Source organism: Myxocyprinus asiaticus, chromosome 9 (assembly GCF_019703515.2).
Source record: "Myxocyprinus asiaticus isolate MX2 ecotype Aquarium Trade chromosome 9, UBuf_Myxa_2, whole genome shotgun sequence".
Lineage (NCBI taxonomy): Eukaryota > Metazoa > Chordata > Actinopteri > Cypriniformes > Catostomidae > Myxocyprinus > Myxocyprinus asiaticus.
In genome coordinates, this window is record NC_059352.1 from 22,411,544 (window position 1) to 22,428,426 (window position 16,883).

Here is a 16,883-nt window from a genome sequence, read left to right on the forward strand (position 1 = left end):
TGGAAAACCTTACTTTTATAAGAAATGTGCTGGATATCATGGTGGGATGGCTGTGGTAAGAACACAAAAGACTCTCAATGAGAATCACAACATATTCAAACCTGACTGCAAATAAAACTTTGCAGAATTGCACAAGCCACTGCTAGTTAACAGTCCGGAAATAACCTTAGCTCGGTTTTCTAGTCATTACACCTGCTTTGTACTGACATTGACTGAAAACTCAAGCAGTTATATAGGAGTGTCGTTTTGGTTCATGCCCAAACCCTCTGAGCTTTAGAAGCAATACACTGTTGATTCTGTTGGCTTGATATTATGTGTTAGTTTCCCCCATTCCCACTTCAATACAAAAAAGCACTCTTATTTTCTCAAGTAAATATCTCTCATACGTATCCCCAATGCAATGCTTGTTCATGTCCCTGAAAACCTTCAGAAGGAAAAAGAAAAACAGAATATTGCATGCTTTCTGGAGTGTAGTAACAGAGAAATCCAACGAACCCCACTGATTTCTGCCCTGCAGAGAATGGCCATAAACAAACCATAAATTTCAGTGGGGCATAGGGTTTTCCATTTGCTTTATATGGATATACAAAGCAGAACATAAAAACAGTGTCTCCAGCTAGATTAAGAGTATGTGAATGCAAGACAATTCTGTAAAGAAAACAGACAAAGAAACACTTGATTTTGGTGACTTCAGAGGTGTTTTAGTGACTTAATCAAATTATGACAAGGTAAAACTATGATGGCACACCAAAATCTATTTACCTCTTTGAAATGAGTGCAAAAATGAAGGAAAAAAAAAAATACCTCAGCTTTATATCAACACTCAAAACTGTTCACTTTGCGGCTTCACAAAACTACATTTCATTTCGGTAAACAAACGGTCATGTTTTCGAATGGCAAAAAATGCACCCCCAGCTAATCCATGTGCACTATAGTGAATCTGAGAACAATAATAGTCAAAGCGAGGGGCAAGTGATGGCAACCCAAAAACTAAGACACAAAATTTAAGTTTGCATGGAAGCAAGGCGATTGAAATACAAGAGAAAATGATAATGCATCTCTTCAAAACTAGGAAAAACCAAACTTAAATCTTTGGTCTCAATGCTTGGGAAAACGCTCATAAAAATCAGAGAAAAACAGATTCAAATATTTTTCCAAACAATTCTTCAATAAAAGTCATGTACGAACATGGTGTGAATTGTCTAACATAAAACAAGTTCGCTAGTAAATCACTCTAAAACTCTTCAAATATGATGTGTGCTGTAATAAACAGTCACATTTGAGCTCTGTGAACATAAAATAAATCCCTCCCTTTACAACAAAACACAAGTTTCATGTCTTAAAGTACTTAATCCACTCATGCCATAAAAGGGATTTCCTGTGTTTTAATAAATGTATATATGTTTTATAAAGACATTCAGTGGTGAGTGATACAACAGTTCAAGTAATAGACAGGGGACCCCGCAGGGGTCCAGCTTAAAAAACAAATATAATAATAATCTGGACCTCCCAAAACAATTGGAGGACAGGATAAAAAGAAAATAAACAGGACATATGATACAGAGCACAGTAATCCAAACTTTCCACAGAAAAGGAGATGGCAAAACCATAATAATAAGACAAAGCCTGCAAAGATGCATTTATGAAGGGTTGCACGCACTGACAGAATAAAAAACAAATAGCTGATTTTTCTGAGGCTAGCCAATTCTGACTGTTCAAAGAGTTCAGGTCCTGCCAGAGTGATGGAAACAGACAAGAACATTGAGTTCCCTACCTCTTACACAAAGATTTCCACTGGACAAAGTACCACTTCTCTTTTTTTCCCTGCCAATAACATTCAATAAAGTGACCCAATAACACTACAGTCACTCAATAGACAGTTGCAATAGCAAATGCAGGAAGAGCAAGTGAAATGTATAGTGGATGGAGAGGGGGAAAAAAAAATCCCTCAGTTGCCCTGTCTGCATGTGGTTTTTATTAAGGGCTCTATAGGTTGTATGTTCACCTCAACACCTGATCTGAATCAAAGTTCTGTCTGCAAGGGCCCATCATTACCCACCAACCACAAGACGACTCCATATAGACTTTCCTATTTCAAATAACACTGTGATCACTTAATGACATTTTGTTTATACAGTTTGGCAAATTCTGTTTTCATAATATGCTGTTCTGCATAAAGCAGTATGCATTACATTGAGGGTTTTTGGAGAAAAGTCTCAAAAGTGTGGGACCATTGTTGACGGAAAGTTGCAGTAGTGGGAGACGGAAAACCACAATGGCTGATCTGTAAAAATCTTTTGTTTCTCTTTTGTTAAAGGCGCCTTTCAACATGGGACCAAATTTTGAAAAAGATAAAAAATTTAATAAAAATTAGAAGTACAACAACTGGTGCCAGAAGCCCAACAAGAAACAGGAAGTGATATAAATGGTGTACTGACACTGATATTGTGCATATACCTATAGTTGTGAATATTATTTCATAAAGACTTTATTGTGCAACATTAAAACCAACAGGCAGCCAAACAATAAGTGTATTTTTTCTGATACAGAATGAGTCAACCTGCTAAAAACAGAAGCACTATGCAATAAAGAGGATTTTCACCCAAAAAAAAAATTATTCCAAGGAAATTCAAAATATTTCAAAATGTTCAAGTGTTTATCACTTTTTGATGCCACCGACTTATCTACCAACAAAAGCTGGATTGCATGGTCTTTAAGTTACATACTAAAGCACATCTGTTTTAACGAGAAGCACTGCTCCTGTTTACTTAACAAATCGAGATATATTCTGCATGTCTGCCTTACAATTATACAAATACGATTTTTCTGGAACAGACATGAAGCATACATATGCCTAATTAGTTAAAAACCACACATGAAATATTGTTCTTTCAAATTTGGTGTACAAACGTGCAGCGGTCACTTGTCATTTCTATATAAGTGCTTCACGTCAACTGTCTGTGCATGCGATTTTGGTTCTAAAAATAATAATAATAAAAAAATTTCAGCTTAAGTTCACAGGACACAGATCTAATTTTATGTGTAGTTTGCAAACAAGGTTTATTGAGCATTATCTTTCCTCTTAAATATGAGCCAATTAAAAAAACTAAACAAAAAACAACAGGATGTCCTCTCCATGCCAACTTTGGTCTCTGTACTGAACTGTAACAATCTTAACTGCTTAGAAAGGACACAAAAAATTGATCCAAAAAAAAAAAAAAAAACACCTCTCTAAGGTTAGTGTAAAAACAATTTTCTAAAAGACTACAACACATTTTCACTTGTGCCCTCCCAAACCATCCCACAATCCCTTGTTCAGCAGCAGTCAATGTGAGAACACTCTGGAAAGTGTCAGTCGTCTGTTTGCTACATAGTTTTTGCCTTTTTTGAACACAGAGAGAAAGAGACAGAGAAAACAATCAAAATATTTTCCCTGCCTTACATTTAGAAAAGAACAATGCAAAGATAATACAAAGAAAGAAAAAAAAAAAAAAAAACTGAATGAACAATGGAAAGATATGAGCTAAAAGATAAAACGAAGCAAGTAAAAAGTCCCAGCTAGAGTTTAGGTAGCAGCGCAGGTCACCTGAAACTCACCTCCTCTGCTTCTATCTGCTTTTTTTCACATTCACAAACATTTAAAACTTCCTTGTGCAAATCAAGCAGTCTTTAGAAAGAATGCCCTCCAAATTGTTCTTGTAAAAATATATAACTCCAAGGTGGCTGACGTGTGTGTTGCAGCAAGTGTTTTTTTGTTGGTATGTTTTTTTTTCAGTACGTTCGGAAACCCTTCCCCCCCCTCCCCAGAGTATAGACAGGTTAATTTGGGGGGGGCAGTCTTCATCTGCGGGGGCCTGAGGGCATCTGTGCATACACTGGGTATGCCAGCCGCACGTTGAGCAAGTCATTGTGCTGGACCAGTGAGGTCTGGTGGTAGTGCAAGACCAGGTCTTTCAGAGTGCTGTACAGGTTATAGGGTTCGGCGAAACCGTAGCCGCGAGGAGTGCTGTAGATGACGCAGTGCTTCACCTCGCCATCCACACTAGAGAGAGAAACATGAGATATCTGAATATCAAACTCATTACAAACCAGAATCTGACCTCACAGACACACAGCAAAGATAAAGGTGCAATGCTCAATGACAAGCAAAGTCAATAATACTGCAGACGTGACTGATTCAGCCTTGCAGAATGTAATCAGTGAGGATCAATAAATTGATGATTTGTGTATCATGTATAATTGGGATAAAATGCAGCTTTAATAAATGTTGAAAATCCAGAGAAAATTTGACTCTGATATTATTACTAAGACAGTAGAGAGGAGACCAGATTTAAACCTGTATCTCCCACTTAAGCATCATGGCTTAACATGTCTGGAGCATGCACACTAACCACTAGGCCACGGCACCAACAAGGAAAACAGCCAAAGAGCATAGGCTGAACATGACTTTGCATTTCTATTTCAAGGGTAAGTGAAAGAACACCACAGAAAACACTTTGTAGACTCATGCGATTGCCATGTTTATTCAGTTTTATCCACATTACTCTGAGCTCAACATGTTTGCTATTATTTTCTTCTGAGGATACTCACACAACAGAGCAGGCATAACAACCCTTCTTGCTACTCTCTCGGATGAGGAAAGCTCCATCAGGTTTGCCGTAGAGCAAGTCCTCTGCCTGCGTTCGATTCAGGTCCCCCACGAACCAGCTCTTCTCGTCATAGTGTGGCAGATTCTCGTCCTCCTCACTGACAAAGTAGGCACTATGAGGAGAGCAAAATCAGAAGAGAAAATATAATAGGTGCTTTGAAATTTCAGTGAGTAAACTTTTGACTAATATTTCAAAGAACTTACTCATCGGGGTTCTCATTTTTGATCCCCAGCCAATCATTTATCCGTTTCTGTCGAACGCCTTTATGATTCAGCCAACTGCATCATAAAAGAGAAGCAACATGGAGGAAAAGTTCATTTACTATGATCTCAACCAGAACAGCAATGGTGAGTATTATGAACTGTAAAGGAGGTTTCCTCTTACACAAGATACTGATCTCGGATCTTTCTAAGCTGGATGAGGTCTGGCTTTAAGCTGTTCATCTTTTTGTCTGTCTCCCTGTTGTCCAGAGCCTGCGTTTTCAAGTCTTGTTCAAGTCGGGTCTTGCTGTCGTGAATCTCCCCTAAACGGGATTTGAGCTTCTCGTAGTTCATCATAATCCTGAGAAAGAAACGGAGACAATTTCTTAAACCCGCAGATGTAATATCCACTGGAGCACACTTGATTGTGGATCGCTGTAGTTGTACATACCTCTCAATCTCTTTGTCACTGCCCTCTCTGTGGAATCGCTCGATGTACTCCTTACTGTAGCGTTCCTGCGTGTGACACTGCTCTTCAAAAATTTGTATGGTCTCATTGAAGGCCTCTATTGCAGTACGTTTCATCTGAATCTCCTGCAATCAAAGCAATGATAAATCAATTGGTCTGATGCAATTTCAAAAGGGTTGTACCTCTTAATTGACTTAATGGTTAACTGGTCTCTACAGCTGAATATAGTGTTTGCATCCACGTTAAGATGAGCTGCATTTGGTTTTTAAAGATGGAAATAATGGTTTGGTTGTCTATTGATCAGATAGTGATGTTCTAAGAGGCTGTACCTGTGAGGTTTTCGTGTGCTCCTCATAGAGTCTGTCATATTCTTTACTCTTATCCTGATATTGATTGTGATATTCCTGTAGTTTCCTCCCCACTGCATCAATGTTGTCCTCTTTCACCAGCTGATCCTGAGAAAGTAAATACATTGTTGTTGATATGAAATGCTAAGAGAAGAAAAGTGCAGTAGAAAAAAAGAGTTGCCCGTGGAAACACACTATAGGTTTTGCATACAGAGTGAAAGATATTTTTCAGGAATTCTCTTCCAGGAATAATGAATAAAAATCATGAAATCTGGGAGTGCCTCTCGAGGGCTTATTTTGGTGGAACCCCCTCAATAATGAGCACCTGAGTGTCTGAGAAAGATACCGGGCGGGTACAAAGCGAGGGGGCGGGGGGCAGAAATGAATAAATGCCTGGATGGCCTTTCGACATTGTGGATGTGTGCAATTATTTAGGATGTGTGCTGCTATGGCAATAAACAAAGTAATATTTCATGCCAAAAGCATCCTGCTGCCTCTGCAGTTTCACTCACAACAAGCTGCACAATTCATTCAGCAAACGCACTCTTTAGGGCAGGAGCGAGGAAGGGAGAGGTGGGAGGACAAAGATGTAAAGAGGAAAGGCAAGGAGTCTAGGAAAGAGTGTTCATGGCTGTAATTTTTATACCCCCGCCCCCAATCTTAACCCTGGCCAAGGTTTTTACCTGCTGATATCGGGAGACAGGGTACATGAGCTTAACATCCAGTTTGGTGTTGTACTGGGCTAGAGACTCGTGCCTATAGTGACTGATGAGTTCCACCACCGAGTTGAACGTGAGCGGGTCTGAGAAACCGTACTTCCCATCCCGGTGGTAGATCTTTATTAGCTTATTATTTCCGCCTTTCCTAAAAGAAGAAAGGGACTGTGTTACCTTCAAAGAACAATGCAATCTAATGGAAAAACTAAATCCAAAATTGTGAGATTTGGGGGTGAACTACCCCTTTAAGTCCCCAAAAATAGTTACCTTAGTGTTAGTGTGTAATCTCCTTGCATCTTAGTCGAGGCATCCCGTACCAGGAAAGTACCATCAGGCATGTCCCTCAGTTTGTCGTTCACCTCTTCCCTGAACAGAAAGAAGGGAGAAAGAGAAGAGGGAGTGATGCAAATACTTCTATGGCAAAACTTGCTCTTAGTAATTGGCAATTACAGTTAAAAAAATTTTACTGTGGCCACTGCCCTCTGCGGAAAGGGCTGACACAAGAACCGTCACTTTTTGCCGTTATTTAGACTTTCAGACGGCTGTATTTGGTCTGGCAGAGGGTAAAGGCACTGGTCTGTGACCATGCTGTCTGCTAAAGCCATCTGGGAGTGAGTGAGACATCTTGGAATGGTTTAACTGTTAACCTTGTCATGCATGCCCAGATATACGCTGATGCCTCCAGCTCTTGTCTTGAACTCAGACCGTCTGTTACTTAAAACAGAGCCTCCAGACGACAAGCGTATGAGCCGTCAGGCTTCACAGACTTGTCTCCTTTTTTGCCCCCTCTCTATTTTAGTCTGTCTGGGAGGAATTTCACACCCCTTGACTTCCCCCCACCATTCCCCACACAGTCTGTGCCTGACAGCCAACAGCCTAGTCATGCCGGAGCTTAGCTGACCCCGGGCCTGGCTCTCAGGAGGGGGTTTATATAGCCTGCTGAGGCAAGGAGCCTATGATAAAGCAAAGCTCCAACTTTTCTTGGGAGGAGTCATCTCAACCTCAACTTTACAATGTTCATATACAGTGAGCTATGGGAATCTAGCCCATTTTTAGGTTGCAGTGCATCAGCAAGTTTACTGTTAGGGGAGTTGCCTTATTTTATCATTTAATGTTTTGGGATCAGGCAAGCTTCCAATAATTTGAGAAATCAGAGCACCACAGTGAACATGAAATGATATTCAAAGTCAAGCAAAAAGCAGCTCAGATCTATCTAGAAAGGGGCTGTGAGAGTAAAATGGATAGCGGGGCTTCAGAACTGTGTAATCTCGTGAGCACCTCTGCAGAGTTTCTACATGCCCAACTTCAAACAGGTCTGAAAAAAGCTGGTCACTAAGCAGCAGACTAATCTGCTAAAACCTTAGAGTTTCATGGGCTCTGTTGGAAATGGGCCAGACTGCTTGACATTTTGGAGATTTGGGTTCTTCTATCCCTCCCCTTAAATAATGGCAACGAAACCCTCTTTTTCTCTATTTTGTAAACTGTTTCTCGATGTCTTTTCCCCATTTCATTGCCTTTCTGCTTTGTACAACTGCGCCACGTCTCGCCCGCACACTGGTCGATTGGAGCCAAGGGCAGGCCCCTGCCCGGTCATTTTGACCACTATGGACAGATGGTTCCTCCCCACTCAGCATGTCGGCTTCCAAGGACCCTCCCTCTATGGAGCACCCCAAACTCCATCTGTGGGAGACTAAGACGTCCGGTCTACCTCAAACGCATGAGCACGGCAGCCACCGTTGGAACGGCAAGGGCGCTTGGACGCCTCTCCTCTCAGAGTCTACCTCAGGCTACCGACGTGAAGGGAGCCATCAGATGAGGGGATGGAAGGGGAGGAGGGTGTGGGAAACATATGACATCTGCTGAGGAGCAAGGAACATCCTGATAACTTGGAGAGGTGCATGCAGTCTCATGACTGCACTGGCCAACTATCACCTAACCACAATGGTGACTTGGTGCGCCTCACACTCTGCTACACATGATGAAGGTGGAGTCTCATAATATGAGGTAACATCACGTGGAAAGATTTTCAAAACTGAGAACAACAGGCAGAAATCCAATAAAAAAAGCAAAGTAGTCTATTGAGTGTCAAGTGAGTCTTACCTAGATATGTCTCCCCAGTACCATTCTGCTTCTTGCAATGAGCCGCTGGCGGCTTCTTTCACGGCATTACTGTTTACTGGTGTCATGGGTTTTGCTGGCTTGGGAGGAAGAGCTGCAGAAGAAATGAGAGAAGGAAAAAGAGATGAATCACTTATATCCAAATATCCAAATGTTAGATCTCATAAGCAATCCTCCAGATTTGAAGTAGTTCAAAAATTGTTGACTTTGGAAAAGTTGAAACCTTTCTATAGACATAACTATTAATGTCTGTTATGGTTCAGCCTTGCAAACGAAAACTCCTTAAGAGACTAAACTGCATGTCTGCATTTACAAATTGCTGTATGTTTTTAATTTGGAATAGTGAATGCACAAGTGTGATCCCCATGAATAAGTTTGTGCTGTTGAGAATCCAAAAATTTAGATGAAATTGCAAAATGCTAGAATTCAATAACCCAAATCTCACTCTTCACCTTAAACACGTTTTGTTTTGAGATAGTGGTGTCTTTGTATAGGGGTTAATTTTTTTTACAACTATGGCAGTTGTAGTAAAAGTTGATAAAGGTGTTTAGGGTACTATATTTTCTTAACAAAAATGTTATTATTATTATTATTATTAATTTATAAAGACTAGCTATAATGACTAACCACATTAATGAGGAGCCATCTATGTTCTTACCTGTGCTTATATGGAATTACACTGTAAATATAAGAGCAAGTTTACAAAGGGCTTTAAACACAAATGGACAAATGTTTCCTCCTGTGTAATATATGTTCTGTTTAAATTTGGTTTGATATTAGGAAATAAAATGGATGATAAATATAATGGGCTCATATAAACAAATAGGCTTATCAACGTTTAAAAGGTAAAAGCTGGTGGTACCCAGGCTGCATTAAATACAGGTTACGTTTTTTACTGTGTTGGGTCACGACTTGATGTCCAAAGTAAAATCTGGGTCTCAAAGTGTGAACCACTGGTGTAGTGATCCAGTAGTGTTGATAGGTGTTATGTGTGTACTTTCATATCTGAAAGTCACATGTAGTGCCTGTTTAGTTTCACTTTCACATCTGAAAGTGAAAGTGGAGATTTAAAGATAAAAAAAAAAGGACTTAAATATTGATCTGTTTCTCACCCACACCTATCATATCGATTCTGAAGCTATGGATTTAACCACTGTAATAATATGGATACATTTTATACTGCTTTTTGGACCTTCAGATTTCTGGCCACCATTCACTTACATTGGAAGAACCAACAGAGCTGAGATATTATTCTAAAAATCTTCGTTTGTGTTCAGCAGAAGAAAGAAAGTCAGACACATCTGGGATGGCATGAAGGTGATAAAATGAGGATTTAACCGGACAGCAAAGCAATGCCACATGCATAAACAAATTATTACATAAATATAGTATGGTTTTATAATAATAATATGTGGTTGTTGTAATACAGAAATATATTTCCGTAACAATTTTCTTACTTAATAATAACTTATTAAGCTTATTATTGGGTTCCAAAAAATAATGATGAAAAGTGGGCTGAGACCCTATCACAAAGTGGACAAAAACAGGTACACACTGAACAGATACAAAGTGAAGGTGATGTGAATCTGTTTTTTACCCCTCTATGTTTCACGGTATTTTTTATTTATTTAGTCTGGTTCATTTTAAAAAGACTCAAGTTTGAACACCCTTTCTTGAACATTATTTCTATTGGCAGTAGAGCATGTTTGCCCATGACTTAATTTTGGTCAGAAGAAAACACTTACCTAGGTTTTTATTTTATTTTTTATGTCACAGTTTAATAACATTGCAGTTTAAATTGCAATCACAAAATTTTTCAGAATAATCACAATTAGAATTTTTGTCCAAATCGTTCAGCCCTACTTTGTAGTTTAGAGGGCTGGCGAGTGCTTTGAGTGCTGATAGCCAAGTAGCAGTAACAGTATGTAGGTTACCGACCAGCTTTAGCTACTGACATTTAGCCCTAATGCAATGAACTTCAGCTCAGTTTTCCCATAGAATGCCTTTCTATGCTTGCCTTCAAACTCTGACCCCTTTAAATCATCTGTCCCTAGATAGGTTTGTTTTGGAAAATGTGAAAAAGTAGTCCAATGAAAATGCAAATGGATCGGCTTTCATGGAAAATGCAACAACGACATATTCATGTCTGCCCGTGCAAAATGTAAACAAAAGGCAGATGACTTCTTAAACCAGTGTTGCTTTTCTGCTATTTGTTGAATTTGCTATGAAGCTGGCAATACCTTTCCTATGAGAGTAGTGCTTCCTTCATTGAGAGCAATAGCAAACAACAGCTGCCACAACAGCACGCAAGAAAGCAAACGCTGATGTTTCTCTTGCTATCTAGCAGGTCAGGGGGTCACCAGAATGTGCTGCTCAGCCACGCAGTATACCATGACACCCTCAACTGAAAAAAATATAGGTGTGTGCATATGTATGTGCTGTTACGTCTTCACAGCATGCTTTCTCCCAGGGTTATTTTATTGTCTAATTTCCTGACATGAAGATTTTAACACCCTCTGAGCCAAAACCATCATCCAGGTAAATGAAAAAAAAAAACCTGACAATAATAACATGCAAATGTTATCAAATGCAGTCTTGAACAACTCTGAGCAAGACTACTTAAACTTAAGGATTTCCTTGACTAAAGGTGGTCTAGACAACTTTGGTTAGGAGATGCTTGCGTTAGTGTATTCGTGTATAAGTGGGGCTGGTGTAGTGGCTTTAGCAAACCTGCAAGTATTCAGCCAGGTGCAGTTGGCAAAGACTTACTAGCTTTGAGACGGACAAAAAATGTGAAGGCTGTAACTTCGTCTGAAATCACAGAGGAGCAGTGTTCAAGCCTTGCACCTACCGCCAAGCCAAACTAACCTCCCTCTGACCTAGTTGAAAGCTTGCGACCGCGGCCTCGAAACACAGCACCGCACCAATCCATTCTAATGCATTTGTGTTATTCTTGCACGGAACTGATGCAGTAGGCTTTTAAGTGAAATCAAAAACATACTCCAGGCTTTACTATCAAGGCATTTGTTTGAGGTGGCAGTACCTATAAATACTAGTGAATAGAGTGCAACAGTCTGGTTCCTAAAGTCCATTTTCTCCATGGACAAATAGATTTTGTCTTTTTATTTTTTCCCCTTTTTCTCCCAATATGGAATGCCCAATTCCCAATGTGCTTCCAAGTCCTCGTAGTCGCGTAGTGATTCGCCTCAGTCCAGGTGGCGGAGGACGAATTCCAGTTGCCTCCGTGTCTGAGACCATCAACCTGCGCATCTTATCACGTGGCTTGTTGAGCGCGTTGTCACGGAGACATAGCGCGTGTGGAGGCTTCACGCCATCCACCGCAGCAACCACGCTCATCTCACCATGCGCCCCACCGAGAACAAACCACATTATAGTGACCACGAGGAGTTTACCCCATGTGACTCTACCCTCCCTAGCAACCGGGCCAATTTGGTTGCTTAGGAGACCTGGCTGGAGTCACTCAGCACGCTCTCGGATTCGAACTAGCGAGCTAGTGAACTCCAGGGGTGGTAGCCAGCGTATTTTACCACTGACAAATAGATTTTTAATGATAACTCATAAACCTTTAAAGACAGACCTACCGTGAGCTCCAAGACTGTTAATTGATGGTGTATAATTCTGCTAAAGCCATCAATCTGCTTTATTTCAACATTATTTAATTTTTACCTGTAAAACCTAAAGAGAAAAACCTACCAGAGTCAAGGCAAACAAAGTGTGGCAAAAGAGCTCTGCAGCGACCACCCACTCCCATTTCGCACTGTGAATGACACAATCGAGTCTGTCTCCCTAAATTCTCAAATTTCTTATATATTTGTATAGCTATATCTGAATATTTTGTCAACAAAATGTAAATATATTGTTTCTATACTTAAAATCAACAACTTAAAATCAATAGTTTTATATATTCCCAGCATTTTTAATTTGATTATGTCATTCGCAGTGCTTCAAGGTATTGTTGTTCATTCCCTTATTAAATACGTTAAGTAGCTACAGTCTTGTACCTCCATCTTTTTGTCCGGTTTTCAAATATTTTTTTTGCTTTAAATCAAAGTTAATGATGATATGATTTACCTCAGAGCTCGTTGGTTTGGTTCATGATTTAGAACACTTTTAAGAAGTATTTTCTGAAATCCCCTTGGGAAAAAAAATGTATGTGAAAAATATTTCCAGAACCAAAGTTGGCTGGCACTGTTGCGTTCTATTGTTTATGAGGATATGGCTCAGGCAGAGCTACTGGATATTGCCGAAGATCTTACCATAACAAGTTCAAAAGGGACCACATCATTAGAACAGTGACATTTCAGTAGAGACAGTCATCCACCTGTCCTTGGCATGGCTGAGGCAAGGCTGTGTGAGCGGGTGGATTTCTATGCCAGGACAGAAGAGGGGGAGTGGTCTGTTACTTTCATCCATTAAAAGAAAGAGGGGGAGGGTGTAGAGCGAGAGAGCAAAGAGAGAGAGATACAGTTATCGTAAAAGCCCAAGTCTATTCTAGAATCCACTGGGCTCTTCTAGCCAAGGAAACGGATCTGGTATGTGAATGAAAACAGGCAAGACCAGGGCGTCCTGTGCAATGGAGTTGGGTCACAAAAATAAAAGCACACAGGTATGCACACTGCAGCCAATGGATAAATAATTGTTTCTGGCAAAGTCTGAAATAGTGCCTGACCGATTTATCGGTAAGCCGATATTATCAGCCAATATTAGCATTTCACAGATATATTGGTATTGGCGTATATGTTTTCCAATATGTGCAGATATGAAAACATTTTTTTCAGAACATATAATGCAGAAAACAGTGCTTGGGGTGATTTAGAATTGGTGTCATAAAGTAGTTTGTCCAGCAGAGCGCGCTCCGAATCCATTGTTTACAGAGCTGTGCTGACGGTGGTTCTGCAGACAGTGTGGAGTTAAGTGATGTATTCACGGTAAGTTGCTAACTAGTTTGTGAAATACATACTGGAAAGTTAATAAACAATGACCCCATCATTTTCCCTTTTCAATATAACTAATATAACATTAACCCTGTCCCTGAAAACCATGTCACTCATGTTTATCACATCTGTTTGCTGTTAGCCAGCTATAGTTTGTCAGTGAAGTCAGTAGTGTAGCAGATTGAAAGGTAAGCATCACAGCATCTTTATGCAGCTCAGCAGACAACGGTGCTGGATTACAGTGGTGGATTGTGTCTGTTGAGTGTTGATTTCATGCTACATTGTTACTTAGTTGGTGAGATGCAATGCTGGAAAGTAAATAAACAACGTCCATCTTTTACTCTCAGTGACTATGAGCTTAAAGCTAACTAGCTAACCACGTAGCTACTTTTGTAGCTTGTCAGCTGAGTGGAAGCTAATGTGTAATCATCAAACAGTTTTGTTCAGGATTTGCAGTTTGGGACCCCATTCAACTGAAGAAATCCAGTCATTGCATTTACAAAATGTATTATTTAAAAGTCTGGTTTTCCACCGTTGAAAGTTTCCCCTGAACATTTATAGCAGAATATGGTGTAACAGCGCTGCCGTTGTTTATCTCTTAACTCGGCAGGTGTAAATGCTTCTTGTTTTACAACCTGCCCCTAATTGACTGACAGTATTAAAATAGTCAACATTTGACTGACACTAAACAATACTACTGATGTTTATTTAGCTATTTATTTTAATTTTATTGATTCTTTATTTAAATGGTCAGCAATTGACTGATACTAAACAGTACTGATGATTATTTAGCTATTTATTTTATTTGAATTTATTCTTTATTTAAATGGTCAGCAACTGCCTGATACTGAACATAGAGTACTGATGTTTATTTAGCTATTTATTGTATTTTTATTCTTTTAATTATGTATTTTCTCAGTGTTCATTTCTAGAATTTGTTGACAATGTATAATAATAATGTCAAATATTCTTTGATAAAAATATTTGTTTAAGAAAGCAGCCTTCTGAGTACCTTTGCATAGTCATATCGGTGCAAAATCGGTGCACAATCCACATAGAAAAGGTCTGTTTTCATTCCAGCTAAAATATTAACTATATCTGCCACCATATTGGTAATCTGTGAATTTCCCCCCTCTAAAATCGGTATCGGTCTCAAAAATTCCATATTGGTCAGGCTCTAGTCTGAAATGACCCACTGCTCCGCACACAATTGTCTCTGTTAACACGAAGACGATAGTATTTAAATACAGAAGGACAATGATTGCATAACAGTTTTGGTTGTATTGAGTATTATATCTGTTAAATATATGGTAATTGAACTGTATAGTTTGGGCCTAGTTGTTAATTTTTAAAATTAGACTTTTTTTACATTTTTGAGATTTTGGTCTTTCTCCATTCAAGTAGATATGAGCTGCACTGGCATGACTGGAAATAGCCTGCCGAGAGCATTCCAAAGATGGCTGACAGTGGACTGCCTTGCTAGAAAGATTTTGAATGTACCAAGTGCTCTGTAAAATGTGCTGCATTAGCTATGAATTTATTTCATACATAAGCAAAATGGACATTATAATGAAATATATCCAAATGAATACGAATCGAAATTCAATCAAATCCGACATTAACGGCATTGCAAATGTCTTTAACCCATCTCTCTTTCAGCAAGCAGGCGAGGAGTGTGTGAAAAGCTTTCTTTGATGACATTATTAATTAAAAGAGGTACTGATTTTGGAGTAAGAAAGCATGAGTCTAGTGTGAGTTAGAGGAGATCCGGGCACAGGGACAACTACTCCCTCCACTGGCCCATAGGCAACACCTTAGTCTGGTGGGGTGAGCTGCTTCAACCAGTCAAAGTGGAGGTTAACAGACACATCCCTGCACAAACTCTGGTCCTGCAGGTGTGTGTGTGAGTGCACAGACACACATCCACGCACTCTTCCTACATTTCAGTTGGCCTGAGAGCAGATTGGCCAAATGCCTGGAGAGGAAAAGGTAAAAACAAATTGTGAGAAAGAAATCATAAAATGACTTCTCTATGCACTATCCTGTAGTCTGTAGTGACAAACTTTGGTGAGAACAAAAGCCACCTGGTAGGTAGGGGACCATTTGTGCAGCAATGCAGCTTCTGAAGACACATTTAAAAATGTAGCTACACCCTTCTGTTCCCTCTACACCAACTCAATAATTATATTAATATTTGCGAGTGCCCACGTGGCTCACTGTCTCCTCTCCCTAATGCAGTTTAGATACACAATAAACCAAGGCATGTTTGAGATTCAATAGCACACTACACAGGACTAACCTGTGAGCCGCACAAAGAACAACCACACAAACGTGCGTGTCTGAAGCAAGCATATATTAACTTGTACGCAGGACTGATATATTTTATGTAGTCACAAAGCCCCTTTCAGAGCTATAGTAGCATTCTACCACCAGAAAGGGAAATGACCCCCTCTTTTTTTCCCTCTCTCTCTCTACAGCAGCCAAAAGGCAGGTGCACCAGCCCAGCTGAAACCTCAAGTTTCTGCCCACCAATTTTCATCAAACGTGTGTGACCACATCTGTCCTCCACACACATACCTGTATAGTGTTTCCTCACTGCTGTTCAACAATGGCACTCAGCCACTACTGAATCTCCGATGTCATGGTCAAAACATATATCACATATAGCTGAGAGTTAAATTCAAAATTGAATATAATGAGACAATATCTTGTACCATGAAATAACAACATGTCTTTCTGTTGTGTTATGTTTGCTATCTGCAAAAAAAAAAAAAAAAAAAAAAAGCATGACTAGCGTAGTCCGATTCACAAAACAAATGACTCTTATGAGGCAGTTCTTTTAATCAATCGCTCAAATGAATTTAATAAATTCGTTAATTAAAGACGTAAATTCGTCATTACACTTGTTCATATGACCATGTGTGGTTAAGTATACACATTTTCAATTAAAACATTACAATATGTTACATATTTAAAATACATAGTTCCCGATAGTTTCTCTAAAAATAGTTACATAATAAAAAAAAAAGATTCACATAATTTAAATAATATATATAATTATATATATATATATATATATATATATGTTAGTGCCACAGATATCACAGCAGGGTGCCCACATAACCGAGCCATGCTATTATAATTGATGTCACCATTAACCAAATCCCAACAAATTACGATCATGATTTACAGCAAAAATGATCAATCAAAGAGGTAATCTAAATGACAAAATCATTAAAAATTTCTTTTGAATTCTCAATCCCACAGTAAACTAGCCCATTTTGCTTCACAAAGAAAGAAAAACATTAAAAATAATAATAATAGTAATAAAAATAATAAATAAAATGATGAATTGTAAGTAGGTATATCACTTTATTTTCTAATGCACAAACATTGATTTTCAAGGCAAGCATAAGAGAAAGTGAGCAA

General features: G+C 39.1%; 1 protein-coding gene across 4 annotated transcripts in view; it reads right to left on the reverse strand.

Moving 5' to 3' along the window:
* Nucleotides 1-367: 367 nt before the first annotated feature.
* pik3r3b (phosphoinositide-3-kinase, regulatory subunit 3b (gamma)) overlaps nucleotides 368-16,883 on the reverse strand; it is a 299,954-nt gene continuing 283,438 nt past the window's right edge. For 3 of the 4 annotated variants that reach the window (XM_051707774.1, XM_051707775.1, XM_051707776.1), the window contains 9 exons: nucleotides 8,482-8,593; nucleotides 6,649-6,747; nucleotides 6,349-6,529; nucleotides 5,648-5,773; nucleotides 5,301-5,443; nucleotides 5,034-5,210; nucleotides 4,853-4,927; nucleotides 4,591-4,761; nucleotides 368-4,042 (listed from right to left, as the gene is read on the reverse strand). In XM_051707774.1, the coding sequence (XP_051563734.1) occupies nucleotides 3,841-4,042; nucleotides 4,591-4,761; nucleotides 4,853-4,927; nucleotides 5,034-5,210; nucleotides 5,301-5,443; nucleotides 5,648-5,773; nucleotides 6,349-6,529; nucleotides 6,649-6,747; nucleotides 8,482-8,593 (1,286 nt within the window). In that variant the 3' untranslated portion in view covers nucleotides 368-3,840. Of the gene's footprint in view, nucleotides 4,043-4,590; nucleotides 4,762-4,852; nucleotides 4,928-5,033; nucleotides 5,211-5,300; nucleotides 5,444-5,647; nucleotides 5,774-6,348; nucleotides 6,530-6,648; nucleotides 6,748-8,481; nucleotides 8,594-12,776; nucleotides 12,888-16,883 lie in introns of all 4 variants that reach the window. The other variant, XM_051707777.1, reaches the window with a different exon arrangement.